The sequence below is a fragment of the Apostichopus japonicus genome, chromosome 3, assembly GCF_037975245.1.
Source record: "Apostichopus japonicus isolate 1M-3 chromosome 3, ASM3797524v1, whole genome shotgun sequence".
NCBI classification, from domain to species: Eukaryota; Metazoa; Echinodermata; class Holothuroidea; order Aspidochirotida; family Stichopodidae; genus Apostichopus; species Apostichopus japonicus.
Window position 1 is genome coordinate 16035559 of NC_092563.1, and position 20794 is coordinate 16056352.

At 35.5% G+C, this 20794-nt stretch overlaps 1 protein-coding gene across 3 annotated transcripts in view; it reads left to right on the plus strand.

Annotated features, from left to right (window-relative positions):
- Nucleotides 1-274: 274 nt before the first annotated feature.
- Nucleotides 275-20794, plus strand: part of LOC139964781 (uncharacterized) — a 35138-nt gene continuing 14618 nt past the window's right edge. The window contains exon 1 of one of the 3 annotated variants that reach the window (XM_071966746.1): nt 275-575. In XM_071966746.1, the coding sequence (XP_071822847.1) occupies nt 536-575 (40 nt within the window). In that variant the 5' untranslated portion in view covers nt 275-535. The other 2 variants (XM_071966761.1, XM_071966754.1) reach the window with 2 other exon arrangements.

Below are 20794 nucleotides of genomic sequence, written 5' to 3' on the forward strand. Positions count from 1 at the left end.
TATGACAGTAAAATAAACTGATCCGCCGACAAGATCATTCGGCGGGGTGTTACTTATGCAAGTGCATCATATTATGTAAGAATTCATAATGGCGCACGCGACAGAGACATTATTTCTAAAACCAGCTCGAACACTAGAACATCACCCTGATCTTGAGTGAACGGTGTGAACCGCGTTAAAATCATTCGTCGACAAACGTCTCCAGATAAAATTTAAAAATAAAATGAGCAAGCTTATATCTCTGCAAGATTGTTTATCTGTGACGCTATTTGTGTCAGAGCTGATTATAAACGAACGAACTTAGTTCTAGCCCTTGCAATCGTTGCATATCTGGTCACTTAATCATAAGTAAATAGTGTGCAACTCGGTATACGTAGCGGGAAAGTTCAGTTGACTATAGAGCGTGCGTGACAACGGGCATGCTGTCTCTGGGAAAGTACCGCACGTACACCGCTCACACCGTGCACTTCTGCAGATAGCTGCAGATCTTTGTGATTGAACTTTATCAAATATTACTCATGAGAACCGGTTCAATATGTCAAGAAGAAAACAAAGCCATCCGAGAGCCTGGAAAGGTATTTCATCATTACTACATTGTAAAGTTAGTAAATTAGTATGTCTGTTTCTAAGTTTGCCCTTTTGTCTAACGTTAAGCATACTTTTGCGTAAAGCTCTCGACTTTGGGCTGTATTACTTCTGGTCAACTTGGCTAATGCACCATCTGTTGGACTGATGTATTACACAACGCAGTGCTGTGTCGCATGCATTTTGTGTAACGTAGAGGTGGAATAACTATTGAATTTCTCAATATTCATTTGACTAGATTTGGCATACTTTCCGGTATTTATAGTATTGAAGAAACGAGTCCGGTTAGTGTTGAATTACGTTTGGTTCAAAATAAAGATATTGACCTCTGTTTACATTCCTCCGAAAGCATACTTTACTATTCTCAGTACTGTTAGTGCATGGCAACGTTTACTTTTAAGACTAATAATATTGCTTTGTTTGAAGAAGATAGCTAGTCCCATTTACAGAGCGGAAAAAACGGTCCAAACCAGACCATCGGTCACATGGACGATAGGTGGACAATATTATCCAAGCTCTTATCCAAGACAGTTTTAGGCAAGGTGTCTAATACTTGGGCAGTTTATCAACATTATCAGGTCAACTTAGACTTGCAGAGGGTTATGGTAGCTACTGTACGTATGCTACCAATACTTCTTTCTATGATTGTCCAGGAATTCGGAAAACCAGTTAGGATAAAAAGTTGAAATAAGGTTATTTCAGTTGCACTGTAATTTGATAGAGATTAACGACACTAAAGGTCGCATGAAGGAAGTGAAGGCTCATCATGGCATTACTAAGAGGTAAGTTAAACTTAATCTTGCATGAGAAATTATATGCATAGGCAAACACTAGTTAGCAGTGGTTTTATATTGACAATATAAGGGTTGTTGACAATTGACAATTAATAATCATGGACGTTAAATATGAATGTAAGAGACTGACTTCGGTCAGCTTGCGGCTTTCATAAGCCATGAGGCTTCTTTGCGAGTTCCTGCTTGCAGGAGGATCTAAAATACAATACAATACTACATATATACAGTATGTATATTATAGGGATTAAGCCCCTAATCTGCCAATCTGTGGTTTTGTAGAAAGGTTAGACAGTGTATTGTCAGGAAACTTTAGCCATTGTAAGGCCTGATTTTCATGGATGGATGAGTGCATATGGCCTTGCTACTGTATTTTACTTAAAAAAGAGCTTCATTGTTCTATTGTACATACATACATATGTATCATTTGTATTGTAAATAAGTGTAATCATAAAAATGTTTCAACTTCAATGCAAATTGCAAGGTGTCACACAGTTCAGAGCCACTAAACCATGCATTGGAGCCTACTGATATCGTTTATGATAACAGTTATAGCGTATGTAAAGCTTGAAATAATTATCTAGTGCCTCATCTGTAAAATGCTTTATAATAATGACCAACTTGCTTCACAAAATGCAAATTACTTCGGCTATAAACACAGTTTTGGGAAAATAAACCGAATGTACATCAAGCTCAAAAGTACAGATGCAAAATTGTAAACAATATCATTTTTATTATTTCCACTACCCAGTAAACGGCCGTGATTCACAACATTAAATAACTCAAATTTAGCTGCAATTTGTATAAATTGAGCAATAATTATCTGCTATGCCATCTCAAATTGATATGCAAAAATGATCGAATTGCTAAACTTTTCCAATTTTGTATAGCATAACATTAAAGCAGCATTTTGCGTCCTTTTCTATGATTTTTCTCAACCTCACTGACTCCACTATGCCATAACGACATACATAACTAGCTTATCTATTTAAATCTTATTTCACATGGTGGCATAAAAGTCGAAAAATTTGCAACTTTCAACTTTGTTTTTCTCCAAGATATTTACCGTTAGAACCCAATAAGCCTCGCCCATAATATGAATATTTAAACACTACGAACGTCATTGACCAATGGGCCTATGTAATACAACACCATGCTTTACTTGTGTACAGTCTATATGGCAGTTGTACCAAGAGTTCCATACATCTCCCTGGTTGTACCAACGCAAAGTGTTGAATCTATTTTTAGCAACGGCCAATAACTAAACCTGCATCTCTGATTGGTTGAATTCAAAATAGTGGGTTTGGCGGAACTGTATGCGATTAATTTTAACAGTGGAATTTGTCGAGGACACTCTTCTGATTATCTGCAAATATCCTTAATTACTCGCCAATTAACGTTGTTGGCAGAAAAAAAACTTGGCTAGTATCTTAGTTTGATGTTTTGTGATTGATATATATGTAAAAAAATTGATGGACATGTCAAAAAAGTAGAAAACGGCGACCAAACGCAAAATGCTGCTTTAATTAGTAATTTGTACACAAGACGTACCATAGTGTTTCTATTAGAATTATATACACTATTCTAAGAAGCTAAATTATTAGTGAGAATTGCTAGTGTATGCTAAACTAGATAAACACTATAGTTCTACACTTCTACTGTATATTATTCCGCTGTGAATGGGCTTCCAATATAATTTTCAAATATAAAATATAATATTCAGTTAAATCTAAGATCCTGCTTCATTCATTTCATAAGGTTCCTGGGAAGCAGTTGTATCACCGTGACCTTTGTTTAAATATCCCCCCAAAAATTAAAATAACTTCTTAATAAGCTAAATTGTGTAGACTATGGTACTATTATAAAGTATAACCAACATTTTAATATGAAAATTAGTGAAACTTGTATGTGACCACTAGGGAACTCTCGGCCAACTCCACCTCCATCGATTAAAGGCATTAAAGGCTGGAGCACAAAGAAACGTCTCATGCCGGTAATCTGACCTAGTTTCGAATGAGGTGTTACAGAAGTGTTAGACACCACCATCGATCCCAGAAAATACACACACAGCTTGCTACCGTAGGTAATTAGACACTAGTGTACAGTCAATACATTCAGCTAGGGTCAATACCCACAACATATTGTACATAGCAGCGATGGACATCTCAGGTCTAGATAAAAGATCACATTTCATTACTGTCTGCATTTTTTAGCGACACAAAAAAAATTCACTTGCAAAGCAACAGAAAAATAACTTTCAGATGGCGGCACGCCGTTTTGGGCGAGTCTTCGTTGCCTTTAAGTTTATCACTGAAGGAAGCATTTCCAGGTTTGGACAAACCCACTGGCAGTGCAACAATGATAGCTTTACTAAATCGCTGATAAGAAAGCCAAAATGCTGCCACATCTTTCCCTATTCCCCATCCCAATGAGAAAGAACTGATACAGTGTTGGGCTACAATGTCCTTCTCCTTGGAGGGCGGAAGGGAGTGTGGGGGGGGGGGGGGGTTTGGGAGGCCTGTTGGTGCCATAATTTCTATTTACTCAATCAAAGTGTCAAATTACATTGTTTATAAAAAAATTCAATAACAAAGTAAATTATATTATGGTACTGTACCTCTAGTCTAGAAACATGTACAGTAAGATATCAGGAAAACAGCCCATTATTTACAATAAAGAACAATTGGGGATTTAAATTAGGGTTCCCAAAGTACCTAAAATTAAGATGCTCACAGTTTAGTGTCCTAGGATTTCTCTTTAATTATTGGATTAGTAAATTGTCTTCTTTTCTTCGTCGTTCTTTGACCACGTGGTAAAAACAGTAAACATGAAATTTTCAACCATTGGTTGTGACCTGTACATTTTTACATAACTACAGGTGCTAATGTTAATCGTACTGACTCGTCATTCCATGTCCCTTGTTTCAGCTGTACGTTTACTGTAGCCCCATCGAACGTACAGCACTGTACAATGACTGTATTATAAATTATAATCTTGAAAGAAATTTTCCACAGGTATATACTGTACGTAGTACACAAGGGTTGGCAGACCTTTCCGAATATTGCACACACAAACATCTCAAATCTCATTGATATTGTGCTTGATATTGTGGAATTAGCATATGGTTTTGGTTATTTGGGAAGAGTTATGTAGATATTTTTATTACTTTATGATGTAACAAATCAAATCATATCTCAAAGATTGAAAGTTTAGTGCTGGTATTCATTTTACCGTTTGGCTACAGATAAAGCCCAAGATAGTACCTGAAGCAGAGAGCTTATCTTTGCCAGGAGCTGATTTATAACTTGATATCTGTATATGTGTTAGTTTTGACCTCACCCAAATCAGAATAATTGATATATATCTATATACTCAGCTCAGATTTCAGATGGAGTGGAATAAAATTCATACTGTACAAAATATATGTATTGACAAACATATATGTATACATACATATTTCATGATTATCATATTCCAAAAGCCTTTCCAATTTTCTACCAGTTTGCTACTGTATGTGAGGATTAAATACTGTACCTTAAATAATAGCATTCCTGATGTGTACAGTGTTGCGTATACATTGAGTGTTCCATGCTGTACTACAGTATACTTTAAAGCTGTACTGTAGTCTGTATAGGCCCCATATTATAGCACTCTATAATTGTTAGAAGTTTTCAAAAAGTACTTTCCTGGAGGTCTTTTCTCTCCAAATTGTTCTCAGACATTTTGAAGGAACACACAAAGATGACTGAATGTCCAAGTGAGGAAAATTTCCTCGAACATTTGAAGAATTTTGTCATTTTGACCATATTTGAATATCTAGCATATTTGAATATCTAGCATCTTGGAATATCTAGCATCTTGGGAGCATGCTGCGTATTATCTATGGTACGGTGTGCTCGCTGTATTCTAGCTGCTGCTGAAACGTGTGCAAGTTTCATTACTTCTGAGTCTACTGCAGCACTCAACATGCACAGATATGGCTGCAACTTTTTATAATCACTGCAATTTTTACATCACCTCTGCCTGCTCAGCTTAACTGTACGTATTCAATTTCAATTTCTTTATTCCAGTATAAATTACAAAATTTATAAATAGGACACATAATAATGATACTGTACATAAAAGACGTAAAAATGTACAATCATGAATGCATGAACAAATAAGAAATAAGATGGAGGATTAGAAGTTTGAAAGATTAAAAGGATTATAACAGAGATTCTAATTTCTAAGTATACAGTACTTATTGTACAGTACAGCAACATCATGTTTAACCCTGTCTGAGAGGACAAACCCACTCGTACCTTATGCATTGATGATACCATTGAATAAAATGAATAAAGATCAGCACACCAGAAAAATGTCCACTTCACGACCAGTTCTGTCCTTTTGGGACTCATCAGGCGAATTGTAAGCTATACAAAGCCAGTTCATCTTAATTCACTCACCAATAGAATCACTGTGGTCGAGTGGTGGAGATACTCGGTCTGTGACACAAAGGTCCGGGGTTCGATTCCTAACTTCGGCTGATGAGTCTCAAAAGGACGAAACCGGTTGTGAAGTGGGAATTTTTCTGGTGTGTTGGTCTTTAATAATTTTATATATATATATATATATATATATATATATATATATATATATATATATATATATATATATATATTATATATACATCATCTTTACACTCTTACCAAATTGCCCATTGTGCATAGTATTTGGAGCTATATTTATGCGATAGTGATACCGATTTTTTTTTCTATATACTGTGCATTAAGATGATTTGTCCTTAACAGAATTTGTAACACCTCCTTTACAAGATTTTGTGGAGTTCTCCATTTCAATGAAAGGGAAATAAAGTATCAAAACTGTGTTTTTTTCTCTTAATTCACACAAGACTAGATTAGAATCAAATGTGAAATTTTAATTCCTTTAGGTATGTGATACCTCTTGTAAAACCCAATCAATACTTTTGATGAATTTGATAGCAAACAAACCATTTTTAGCTACACACATATTTGACCTTCATAAATTTTCAAAAAACTTGGTCAAGAAGCCTTCAGCTTATTCTGCCAAGGAAGATTGTTTTTTGCAAATATCCTTCTTGATACAAATTTCTGTTCTGTTTTTTCTTTATATTAGTAATCATTTATGAAACAAAATCTGGTATCTCTATTTGTAATCACTCCTTGCAGGCTTTAACTTCAATTTACAGTCTACTGTACATGTCAAAAAGAATTGTTTCAAATATATGCAGCGCCTTCTGGCAGATAATGTGTTATCAACCTAGATGATCATTTTGCCTTCTTTTCTTGAATTTTTTTTCTTTTTCCTTTGCCAATTCAAAACATTGGGGGGGATAAAAAAATATCATAGATTTTGGAAGATTTTTAACCCCTTTTCTTTGAGGAAAAACAAATTTTTTGTCCTAACTTGCTAACAGGATGTGATGAATTAGTTAGATAGCTTCATTTTTGTTTTCAAGCAACATGACTTATAAATTTGATAGAGTCAAAAGATATGAAATCTTTCATCTTCAACTACTGTATATATGGTAAGGTAACCCATATACAGCATCGTCATGGTTACCATCTTAGTCTCTAGTCATTTGCTGTACATTTATTATTAATTGCTTTAATCTTCCTCAACTGAAAAAGATCTGTCATTACATTTTGTCCTTGTAGAATGCTTTTATGCATTTTTTTTGTGATGATTGACAGTTTAATCTTCAAAATTAGAATACTTGTAAACCAAAATTTGTTGTTTCTTAGCTAAGGAGGTATGCTAGCTAGGGCTAGAATACTAGGTATGGTTCATCATGTTTTGACAGTATCGTGGGAATAAACTTGCCCAACCATCTGCAATTTCTTTCTGGCCATTTTTGGTGACTTCCTTGGACTAATTTTTAAGGTCCGACTTTTTGTACCCATATTTCATCATTCCGCAAAGAAAGCATAACCTGTCATGTCATATGTAAATGTTACAACTCACCAACACCCTTCAATATACCGTATGTTTCACTGTACGAACGGATGACTCTGAGGAAACATACATTCTCAACTTTAGCATCTTCTAGCAAAGATTAATGTATTTTTTTGGTTGGTATTTGGAGATGTTTTCAGAAATTTTACCCCACTTGATCCCAGTTACTGTACTATAGTATGCAACCTAATACAGTGAAGGTAAATTTTGCACCAAAGATATGGTGGCAAACTCTCTAGATTTTTGCTGCAAAATGAAAGTCAGTGAAGGTAATTTTCAAGTTATCACAACTTTCATAGCCCCCCCCCCTTCCCCTGTCACTGAAGTCATTAATAGTGCTACCTTGCTTAAAATGAAAACTTGACAAGTGATGCAAATGAAATTTGCACTTTGACATAATGTATTTTTTTTTTATATATAACATGCAGTCACATCGAAAGTTAAATGATCAATGTAATACTACATTAGCTAACAGCCTACTGAAGCTGCTTTTTGGCATGAAGCCGAATTTTGAGTAGAATTTGCCGCTTTCTTGCGATATCTGTACTGGACTGCTGGAGGACAGATTCAACCTGATAAAGGTCATCAGGAATGACCCAGATATAAGCTACAAAGTCTAGAAATGGTTCACACTCTCTCAACAAAATGTCATTGACTGCCACCTTATTAACTTTTATTCCTCCCTGAGATAATTTAATCCTGTAATCTGACTTTTTTGAAGGAACACTTCCTCTGATTGTCTAGAGACCTATATTAAATATCAGGTCAGAACATCTGGGATGGTCGTTTTGAAAGAAAAACTTTCTGCAATTGTAGCATGCTTGCATTGGGGGGGGGGAAGAGGGGGTAGGGGGTTGGGGGGGAAACGGGGTAATACTGATATTTAAACATGTATAGCATGCATTTAACTTTAATTCCAGTATAAACATCGGCCAGAGGTTTGTAATGACATTAAAGGTATCAAATGTGAAATGTTTTTGAAATTATAATATACCAAGAGGTTAGAATAAATCTGTAGAAAACAAAATAGTCAGTATTTTACAAGTTAAAGTAGTGTTTTTTTTTTTAAATTCTTTGCAGACTTACTGTGTTTAGTCAAATTTGTAGTTAAACAAAATATTGTACAGTACAGTAGATCTCTTAGTAACTGCAGGTTGAGGGGGAATCCACATGTTTGAATATTCATACAGTTACATAACCACACATTATATTCGTTTACATTTAGTTATCTGTTTAAAGTTTTTTCTTTATGATCTTGTTACATGTTAGTACTTAAATTCAAATTATTATTGCATCTACACTTTTTTTCATTAAATTTTGTTTCCAAAATTATAGTTAAGATGGCTTCAGGGAAGATTAGCCTCGGCTAACTGAGTTACCCTCTCAAAATAAAGTTGGCTAAAAAAAATGATAAAAAAAATATATATGTAAAAATTACAGTTCATGCATGACTTCAATTGGTCAGAGTAGCAAAATTCAAAGAAGTTACAACCCAAGGCGCAAAAATGCGGTTTTCAAAGTTCGAACGAACTGTAAGCTAAAATTTCAGAACAAATGCTGAGGATTTATTAATACAAATGCTAGATCTGTATGCTACTGGTCAGATTTCTTGCTGAGCTAGATGCCAGTATGGGAGAGAAGAGGGAAGAAGTTGTGGAGGGAGGGATGAGTACATCAGATAGTATATATTGAAGTTCTAGACAAAATTGATAAATATAGTGTACTTCACAAACATAGCAAATATAGTATACATGCCGGCTGTACAGTACAGTACACAAACTGTAATTTTATGTAACTCTCAGTATTTTGTGACAAACAAATTCCATAAGACCTCATATAACACTCTAGATTATTCTGTGAACACTCTAGATTATTCTGTGAATTTGGTAGAAGACCTTTACTGTTAACTATTGCATTTCATATCAATGTGGACTTGCTGTTTGTTTTCAGATGATTATTATTTTTTTTTAAATGTAAACAAGATTAAAAAACAAAGTTGCAGCTTTTAAACATCTAATCTTGTGGTTGACCACTATTCATCCTATAGTAACAGATGGACTTTGCACTCAAAAGAGCCAATCTCGAACCTGGTCGTAGTATCAAAAGTTCTTGTCTTACCAATAATAATCATGTGCAAAACATTTGACAAAGTTGAACTAATATTGCGGTCAGTAGAGATTTTACAACTCAGTATTAAGTTATCTCTTCTAGTGCTATATAAATAATTTTCTATGCAATATGCCTAGACGGAGATGGATTAGGTGAATTACTCTTATCATGGTTGTTGCCCTATACAAGTTTTGCAAACAGTGAAGCCATGCTAGACAGGAACGCCTTACTCTGTCTTCTTCGTGCGGCAAACTGTAGAAAGAGGTGACAAGATGTTTAGTTGATGAAGCCTGCCGTTAATTGTATACAGCATGAAATAGTTGCCAGGAAAACTTATGGTCATTGGCCAATACTAGTGTTAAATACATGTATGAAACATTGTGAAAGCTGTCCTTTGCATGACCTTTGAACTTTGCTAGCAGTTTGAATAGAACTTTTTCAAAATTTACTTATTCTGCGTGAATAGATTCATTTGTATCTAGTGATTTGTCAAAATTCTTTTATTTGGATTCCCTAAGAAATGATATTTTCAAAATCCAGTTCTCCGAGCTGAGAAGGCCAGAGGGTGCATTTTGTACTGTGTACAGAATGGTTTCTGTAAATATGGCACATGTATTTGGAACTGCAGGGTCAACCATGACTATACTTCGAGTGCTGAGGTGTGTACAGGTGGATAACATGTTCACTGACCTGACAACCTAAGTTCCACAGAAGTATGGAGATTAACAGTTTTCCATCTCCCAAAAAATTGGGAGATCAGGGGAAAAAGTGGGGAGTGGGAGGGGCCACGATCCGTCTATGATAGCAAGATATAGGGATGTATAAACAGCACATGACATAGAAAGTACCATTTTGGGTTTTTTACGCTTCACCTCTGCTGTAATATACTGTACTGTGGGCTATGTAAAAGTAATTTGGTGTTGGTGTTAGCACTGTAGCGGAACACAATGACATAAGCAATTTATACAAAGTTACTTCTGGAAAAATGGATTTCTGAAGTGGATATACATATTCTGCACACATTCCTATTAAACAGAGGGAAAGCATTTAAGTGTGACGCTCTTCGGATAGCAATTTAGTAAGTTAAAAACAATTAGGATGCAAATTTTGCAGGGTTTAACTACTGTAGCGCATAAAACAGGGAGACTTCCAGTGAAACCAACCAGAGTTTAAGAGGCCAGTGTTCGAGTAGGAATAATATGGAAGTTGCTTTAAATATGACACCTTATTGCCAAGTTTTTAGGGGCAACAATTTGTTTTCATGCACAAAGTGTACAATGGATTTTTTTCACACATGTATACAGTTCAAGTTGGAGCCTTGGAACCTGTTAGTTTTAGATTTTGACCCTGTGGTTAAAAATCAGGTTTGAACTTTGAACTTGGGCGATATTTCGTCCTTCACGTATTAAGATCTGAATAGCATTTCTGCTATTCTTTAAGTTCTTTTTCTCATATTTTTGAATGGGTTGAGAGGTCGTGTAAAATACAGGTGATTTATTTGAGTATGCATAGGGAGTTAGTCTTTTAGTGAGAACTTATAGCAGTACTACCGATTTAGCAGTACAGACGTCACCATTCGTGAACTCGGTATTGTTGACATGTACCATGCAAATGCACCTTATAATCAATACTCAATCAACCGTAGTCATTGCGACCGTATTTAAAACGCAATCTTAATTATTCATAGCAGTTGGGGGTATCTGTTTGGCCAATTCGAAACCCCTAGATCTGTACCTGTACTTAAATTAAGAAAACAGCAAGAGGGCTCTTGTTGTTATTGCTGTACACGTGAAGTTTTAATGGAAAACAACAGACTTCTGTTAATATCACTCAATATTTACCAGAAACTATAGTAAATATATGAAGCTTAATTTCTACTCTAGGCCGCTGCTGCGAACAAACAAACAAAATTCAATTTCAATTTTCTAATTTTCTAATTTTTTTAATTTCTAAAGCCAGCCGGCAGAGAAAGAGAGCTGGAGAGAGGGAAAGAAATAGACAATTGTTTGCTCTTGATTTTAATCAAAAGTGTTATTATGAAATAATATGAAATAAATAATCCCAGTTTTATGTGTGCATGTGTGTGGTTTGCCCGGGAACCAGAATGGACACAATGTGTCTTGTTCTATATATACTAGTGAGTGCACTGTACGTGTATCCCATCATGTAGGGAGGGAAAACTTATCTCTGTGGCTATCTAAGAGTGTGGAATAATTCCACAGTTGTTTGTCAGGCAGGCGGGAGTTATCATGGTACCAATCAGCTATGCCAACTCCTAATCAGTGTGGAGTATGCCTGGCCCTTATCTCCAATCAGCCAACCAAGATCAGATAAGCTGCCAAATTTCAGATGTTATCTGCTTTTCATTCAGCTCTGTGAGTCATGTCCTTGGTTAGTTAAATGGTTTGACTGCCCTCATTCGTGGCTAGTTGATCACACACACACAGACATACACACACACTGTGGTCAGCTCTTATATTGGCTTTCTAGGGGTTGAAGGTCACTTTATACTATTTTTTTTATTATTTTTTTTTGAATCTGAAGTGCTTGTTACAGGGAAGGAATGATTAATACACTATGACTATAGTTACTTTTCTTTCATGCATCTCTGGTTTCATTTCATGTTAAATTAATATAGTGTACAGTAAGTGAAAGAATTTTTTTCAAGCTTGGAACCCAAAAAGCCAGCGTGTAAGTTTGGTAAATGGAGTTGCTGTGATCAACATTGGCTGAAAAGTCTGTCAAAAATTTCCATATCTAGCTAAAATACTTCAAAGGTTGGTGAGGTTTTGCCTGATGGAAGTGACATTCTCAAACAAGAAAGGTGGGTTTATAGTGGGAACATTTTTGAAAGTTAAATCCTTCAATGTGCGTATTAATGGTGACATCCCTATGTTCCGACGTCTCTATGTTCCGACGTCTCTATGTTCCGACAAATTGTTTGGACTCATAATTTTTTTTGACCAAAATTTTTTCGTACCCAATTTTTTTTTTGAGACTCAGACTTCTTGGTCCCCCATTTTTCGGACCAAATTTTTTTGGGGGACTTAATTTTTTGGGCCCCAAATTTTTTGGGACCCAATTTTTTTGGACTAACATTTTTTCTTACCTACCTTTTTGTGGGACATAATTTTTTGGACGCACCAAATTTTTTTCAGGAAAAAAAGGGGCCCAAAGTTTGTTATGACCCAAATAGTGCTTGTGACCGAAAATTGCTTGTGACCCGAAATTTAACTATTTGTACTCAAATTTTTTGGGACCAAAATCAGTTTGGTCAAAAAAAATTTTGGTCCGAAAAAAGTTGGTCCGAAAACATGTTGGTGTCAAAAATTTTGGTCCAAAAAAAATTGAGTCCGAAAAAATTTGGGTAAAAAAAATTAGAGTCCAAAAAAATTGTCAGAACATAGAGACGTCGGAACATAGAGATGTAACCGTATTAATATTAAACATCATCCCACAAGAGGTACCAGTGAATTTTATTCCCTCCACGAAAATAGAGTAGAATTTAGAGTTTTTGTAACATAAAATTTATATACTGTACAGTAGTGGCTGTTGTGGGATGGTTCACAAACTGTTCGTTACTTATCAAATCATGCCTGGCAAAATACATAATCATCACAGTCCTTGTTCTTCTTTTTAGATCATATTTTTTTCTCTAGGACAAATTTGGAACTTCGGTTGCCCCACTGTCCAACCAGGTGAATGAGTAACAGTTATACATTCTATACAATTTGTTGGTCTATTCTTCTTAAAATTTCTTTAATTATTACGCATTTAATTGATGTCATTGGCGCTTATTAATAGGAACCTTTTGTTTAGTAATTATTATCTCATCTCCCAACATGTAATGTATAGGGAGATAAGGAGATATTGTACTTCACCCCATATTAGTGTGTGAGTGGGTGATCAAGCAAAAAAGTGTGTCGCGAACTCCTCCTTCACTGTAAGTCCGATCACGTTCAAACATAGTGGATATGTGCCTGACCGTGAAAACTTGTACTTGCGTGATTGGTGAAGTCAAAGGTCAAATACCACAAAAACTTGTTTGAAAATCAATGTACATAATACTTTTTTGTTTTCAGCTCGTTGGAAACACCCCCCCACCCCGCCCTTTTCAGAGTCCCACAATTAATACTGCATTCAAGATATAACTGCTGATAATATAAAATATATAATACATAATAATCAAACAAGAGAAAAACTAATTCCCAGCATGCAGTGTTTTTTGTTGTTGTAAATACTTCAAATTGTAAAAAAATATGCAAATAATGCCCACATATCTGAAAAATCTAGATGGGTTATCTGTGCAAGTTAATTCTGACAAAATAGAAAGGAGTTATTATTAAGTCAGGAAATTATCATTTTAAATGAAACTGCTACAGAAAAAGAAAGAAGAAAATGGAATTTTACAAAACTTTATTTTGAGTGACACCCGAATACACTTTACAGTAGGTGGTGGTACAGCAACGGTAAGGTCAAAAGCCAATAGGGCAAATAGGGTATGGTCTTTCGCATGCCTACAATGCTTTTACTTACTGTAATTTGCAATCGAGGTCGATTCCTCATAATCAGTGATTTTTGTTTTCAAAAATGTTCTTTTTCCAGTGAATTTTGTGAACTGTAAAAGGTAACGACTCTTTAGATTAAAAAAGTAATTTACATGTAATAACAGTTGTTTAAACTTAGGAAACACTACCCCAACAAAATGGTGGAGTTTGAGGCATGACAAATGGTGGTTGGGGGTGGGAGGTTTCAAAGGGGTGGGTGGTGGAGGGTTGCAAAGGTGTCTGGGAGAGCTTAGTTCATCGCAACTTCTAAATTGATGAAATGATGGAATTCAATTTTGTCACAACTTGATCAGTACATTTATATTTAGATTATGACATACACACTCAAAAGTACCTTTTAGAATACATACAATAAAGTACTGAGTGACAGCTTGGTTGCTTTTAAACGTTCTAGTGCTGCTAACGTTAAGTACATAAATGTTACCTTGATGGAGGGTTGACTGTATTCCATCATAGCCTGGCTTTATCTGTTTCTGTTTTTCTAATCACAGTCCAGTTCTCTTAATATTCTCCTTGCTCATTCCCACCCCCCCAATGTCCCCTCCCACCCCCCTCCCAAAATTGGGCGCAATGCTTATGGCTCATTCTAAGGTATCTCATTTATAACAGTAATGCACCATTGATACTACAGAACTTTAAGTATGACTTTGAAATATTTGCTTCGCTTCGTCAGTACCTTACTGTACTTGTCTCCCCCCACATGAACAACTGCACCCTTGCTGTACCGTGTCTAGAGTATGTATATGAACCTGGTGACCTCTGACACTGACCTCTCGTGGTGACCTCTCACCTCGTGTCAACCTACAGTACTTCCACATTCTACCAAGCAAAGTGTGTAGTAATTATACTCTGTTTAGCATTGGTATAGATCTCGTAATATTAATATAATAATAAAATTGAGGATTTATAAAGCGCAGAAATATTCACAGATAACGGTGCTCAAGGCACATCACAATATTACCCTGGTCAACGGATAACCTGTCAAACATAGAGACAATCCCTCTCCACTACTATTAGAATTTTTTTTTTTTTTTTTAAATATTACTACAAGATAAGAAAAAACTGTAGAGTCAGTTGTAAAAGTCTGTGGGGGTGGCAGATTAAAGTAGTCGGTGAATTGTCAATAATAGTCAAGAAAAGGTCGGGGGTCAATTAAGAGTTAAATATGTTCCGAGTTCATGTACAGTACACAAAAGCAGCCAATCGATCAAACCTATGATATAGCAAATAAATCTATTGTTTTAATTATTTGCTGTTTGAATTTTAATTAACTATGGTAAGCAAAGAAGATGAGAAATTGAAGAGCGTTCTGTCAACAGTTTGTGTTTTTTCCCTTCCTTCTTTATCAGATCAATTATCATGTTAACGATGTTACACTTAATCGAGGCAGCAGATGTTCTCAGACAATGCATAGCAAACATTCATTGGTTGTTTGCTACAGTACCACTGGGGTTCGCTGCAGAATAATCCTGTTCTAATTGTTAAGGCTCAAGATTAAATGTAGATCACTTTCATGCTTGGGAGTTGTTACAATTATAATGCAAACAAATGTAAATTATTTCACAACTTGTCGGTGTAGTGCCGGTGTGACTTTTGCGGTACTGTATATATATAGTAACTTATGAATTTTAACGTTAAAATGTTCCAAATATCAAACAAATTCAGACATTAAAATGTGAGCTTTATACTGCTGTACATAGGGTATGTACAGTACACACGTTTACTTTAGGGTGTGGCCATCCGATCTTTTCTCTTCTTGCTTTTAAAATAATAAATTGTTGTTTATTTGTTTAATAAATGAGAGGGTTCAGTAAAGTCCACGGATTTAAAAAAAAAATGTTTAACAAAGAGGAATTGAGATAAAAGGAGAATAAAGAAAGAAACGAGGGCACAAGTGGTTCTTACCTAAGTTATAAAATTTTGATATTTAATCAAAGAACATTGCACAAAACTCTGTGAATTTGTTCTTATATATACAGTGTATTCATTATACATACAGAGACAGACCAGGTCCCATTTTTTGCACTCTTTCATGTTTCAGATGTGTTACTGAAAATGAGAATATATACCATCCATCAATTTTCATATTTTCCTGTGCCTATTATTTGACTCAGGGTGGGGATGGGGGGGTGGGGGAGGATGGGCTGGAGCTGTAGCAATTTGTGACTTCTCCGTCTTGACAGGGTTGGGGTGTATTTCTCCAACTGTCTCTTTTTCTGATTGTTTTTTCACCAAACGATGAAGTTTAAAAACAATTCCACATTTGAAATTCACTGTTTCATTTTAATGACGTAAATAATCATACCTTTAAAGTTGAAAAAGACGATGTTCACTTTCATTTTGCAATGAAACACAGTTGTATTTTTATTCCAAGGGTTGTTGACAAGTTTCAAGGAAAATGAGAAGAAGTTATTAAGTAAATTATTCCATTATGTATGACATCATCATTAAACATAGAACATTGGACACTGTTCCAAATGAATCAATTTTACATACAATTGATGGCATTTACATGTTTACATTATCAACAGTATCAAATTGAAAGCTAGGGGGAAGGGGTGGGAGAGGTTGAAATACTAAAATGAGCTTTGTGGATGAAGTTGTTTCACAAATCAGAAAAAAAGAAGAAAACAAAGATATTACATAATAAACCTCAAGTTTCAAGCTATATGTGTTCAGGAATATTTGTGTGCTGTGCAGATTTTGTGCGGTAGTGTGATCCACGTCCTGGGGGAGGGGTGGGGGTGTCAAGGGGAGGGGTGGAGGTGTCACCTTCCCCATTGGCAATTTTTATCTTCTTCCCATTCTGGAACTAACTTCTGCACCAAGTATTCACCCATATTTTGGTAACATTTGGTAAAACTTATTAAATTAGTGATCAGAAATAGTGCTTGGATGGAAATGTTTGAATAAAATACAGTACTCTTTTGTGCTGCTAGGCATTCTGAACTGCTTGGCGATAAAGAAGTACATCTTTGATGAACTTCATACTAGGTATGTACAAGGACCCTATTGAAATTGGTGGAGGTCAAAGGTCATTACCGCTCAAGATTAGTCAAAAGTCTGTAAAAGATTAGTCAAAAGTCTGTAAAATCTTCTAAAACAGATACCTCAAGAATTCAATATTTGTGAAACTTTATATTAAGCATGTAGAACCAGCTTCATAGTGAGTGCAAGAACCGTATCGAAGAAGCTTAGGTCTGGACACAGAGGGCCCACAGTGTTGGAAGGTTACCAGTTCATTCTAGGCACGGTGGAATGAGAGTGCTAAGATTGTTGGGGGGGGGGGACAGGTAAGCGAGGAATGAAGTAAATTAAATGTCCACTGTAGATAGTACACACCATATACTCTGTAATATTAGGGGTATTTGATAAAAGCAGATATAATGCAAATTGACAAAAATCTGTTCAATCTGGTTGCAGTTCAAGTCTCTTAGCTTGCATGTGCACACATTCTTCTTCTTCTTATCAGTTGATAGCAACTCTCAAGGGAAGCCAGAAAAGACTGAAAGAAAGAAAAGAAAAAAAAAAAACCAGAAATGCAGCAGACTTATTGCTGGGCCTGTTATCTTTGATCAGTTGCCATTTATTATTCTGTCAAAGCAACCAAAAAAAAAATAGCCCAGAAAATTTGACTGGGAATATGAAATGTTTGAAATCAAACCGGAGAGATAAGGAAGGGAAATGCAATACATTTTCTGGCCCCCTTGTCAGGAAATTACTTGATAGTTATCTCATGGAAGACTCCAAGAAACCTAGGCTTAGCATTCTTATCTAGAGTATGTCTCATGGTCTTATCGGCCTTGCAAGGATCTTTCATAAACAGGAAATTGGTAGCCCAGCCTGATCTACGGAGAACACATCTATCATAAAAAAAAAGGAACTGGCGGTATATATATATACAAATGGATGCATATAAATATATATATATATATATATATATATATATATATATATATATATATATATATATATATATATATATATATATATATATATGTATATATATATATATATATATATATATATAGATATATAGATATATAGATATACATTCATATATATATATATTTATATTTATATATATATATATGAATATGTATATATATATATATATAGATATACATATATATATTTATATTTATATATGAATATGTATGTATATTCGAGAGTCTTCAGAATGGTCAGGTCAGAAACAAGATTTGAGATAAGCTCTCTCAATTCATACAATTTACTACAGAGACAGAAATCTCTACCTCTTGCAGCTCCCAAATTTCCAGATGGAATTTTATTTATTTATTTATAAACAAAATTCCTTCTTTCAAAAACTTGATGATTGCAGGGTTGAAAAAGAAATGGAAAAAGCAGACAAATTGACTTAAGAGATAAGACTGTCTTTATAAGGAAACAAGACACCTGTCATAACTTCAATAGCGTTCTTATGAGACTTTTAGTTTGCTGTTTGAGGCTGAAGTTGAACACTGTGTATGGCCTACACCAGTAAAAAGTTTAATTAAGTGGGTGATTGTCTAGCCGTAACAAGTTTACATTGGACAAATGATAACAGCTCGTTAAGTTTTGATCATATCTTAGGAGGTGACAAGTTGTATGTGGACATTAAGATATGTAATATAATGTTGCTACTGTAACTATACCGGTGCTGTGGCCGAGTGGATTAATGGCAGTGGCATATGAAGCAATGAGGCTTAGCAATCGGGATCAGGTTTCGGGTTCGATACCCGGCCGGGTCATAGTTAGGTGAGTATTTCATCCGAGAGCAATCTACGGTTTTCCGATCTGAAGTGACTTTCTTGATTGAAAAAAAACATCCAAATTTGAGTTAAAAATGTGGAATTGGAAGCCATCCGAGGTGTAAGTTGTAATCCATAAGACCAAGTTGTGGGCTTCTCCCACATCTGTGGTCGCTTAAAAGCGTTGTCAAAATAACTGCTGGTTATTGTTATTATTATTATGATTAAATAAAATGGTGGTGCCTAGGCATAGTGAGTTGTGTGAACACCTTTTACATTGTCAAATACCTTGTATTCAACACAATACTGTAATTCCAGCTTGTATGAAGGTAATTATGTGACATGTAAATGCCCATTGATCAGCTCGCCACCACTTCTTTGTTATTGGTGTAGGTCAAAGGTCATTGGAGGTCATCAGTGGACAAAATACATTAAAATTGTAGTATTTAAGCAACTTCTTTAACAAGGTTTGGTGAAGGTCATACTCTAGTAATTGGGATGATGGCTGTTCCCTCAGTATGAATTATTACACACATGTTTCAGTTTTGTATTTTAGATCAGGAACTTGCAAAGAAACCATCATTGGCTTATCAAAGCCGCAAGCTGACCGAAGTCAGTCTCTTAGATTCATATTTTAACGTCTATGATTATGAATTGTCAATTGTCAACAACTCTGTAACTAGTTTAAGGGATTGTCAGTTGATAGTTGACAATATGTGCAAAAGTTGTTAAAAGTGAAAATGGTTTTTGCACAGTCAGTAGTAAGAACAAAATATCTCAATATACGTATCATGCATAGCTACTTTGAGGCTGTTTATTCTAATTCTGTGTTAGTACATTGTCATGGTCTGTGCTGTTGTTAAAGACCAACTATGGAGACATTTCGATGAACATAAAATCCCACCATTTTTCATGTATGTAATCCTTAACTGACTCCAATCACATTGCTGTAATTAACTTTACCAATTTCGGACGTTAAATAAGTGAAAAATGGGACGAAAAGTCAGCTTCTATTTCAGACATTCCTGAAACATTCCTAAGACATCAGGTGACCATGTGACGTCAACGTTTGTATACCTCACTCACAACTATACTTTTAGTGTGTAAAGTCGTATACTTGAGCTGCCAAAAACATCAACGATATTACTCCTTTTTCCTCAAAATGTCACAATTCTGTGTTGTTGGAGGTTGCAGTTAAACCTCATCCAACAAAAGCATCAGCTTTTTTAGATTTCCGAGTAAAAGAACCGACGTAAAACGCCGCAGACTTTGGATCAATTTTTTGAGATCCACGCGGAAAGATTTTTCAGCACCCGGAGTATCTCATGCCCATGAGTCCACATGCATGACCCTGCTTCTGTGTATGCTGCAAATGTCTCATTCTGTGAAAATTATGTACTGTCGATAGCTGTGTCGGACCATGGTCGGACATAGCTAATGTGAAATTGACCGTAAACACGCCCTGGATGTCCTTACATGTAACATTATATCACGCAATTGACAGTAATATATTTACTGTAAGAGATGACCGTATATACCGTGCCAAGGGTATAGCATTGTTAGTACATGTACGGTAGTTAGTTACAACTCTCGCCGGCGTTGGCTCACAGCATGTGTAAATAGCCATGTTAGGATTTATCTATTTCATTTGTTGTATTCCAGTATCGTGAGTTCCTGATACATGTGTAATATTGTCCGTTCTGTTTATTCCGACATCTGCATGGTCCAAGGAGTTGAATAAAAACGGTAGTATGTAGCGATCGGACGTTTTATTTCGTTAGTGACTGTCTTGTGATTGTGGGATGTTAGTACTGGGCAAGGCCTGTTTCAACTAGACCTAACTATGGAATTACACAGACTCACGGTAGATTTTCGCCCAGGATTGAACAAGAAACGTGGATTAGGATATTCACTGCTAAATTTGTTTATTGACAGGATACTTTTTCTGTGTTTGTATACTTTTGGATATTAAAACGAGTAAGTACTATGTAAGTATATTGTACCGTACGGACCT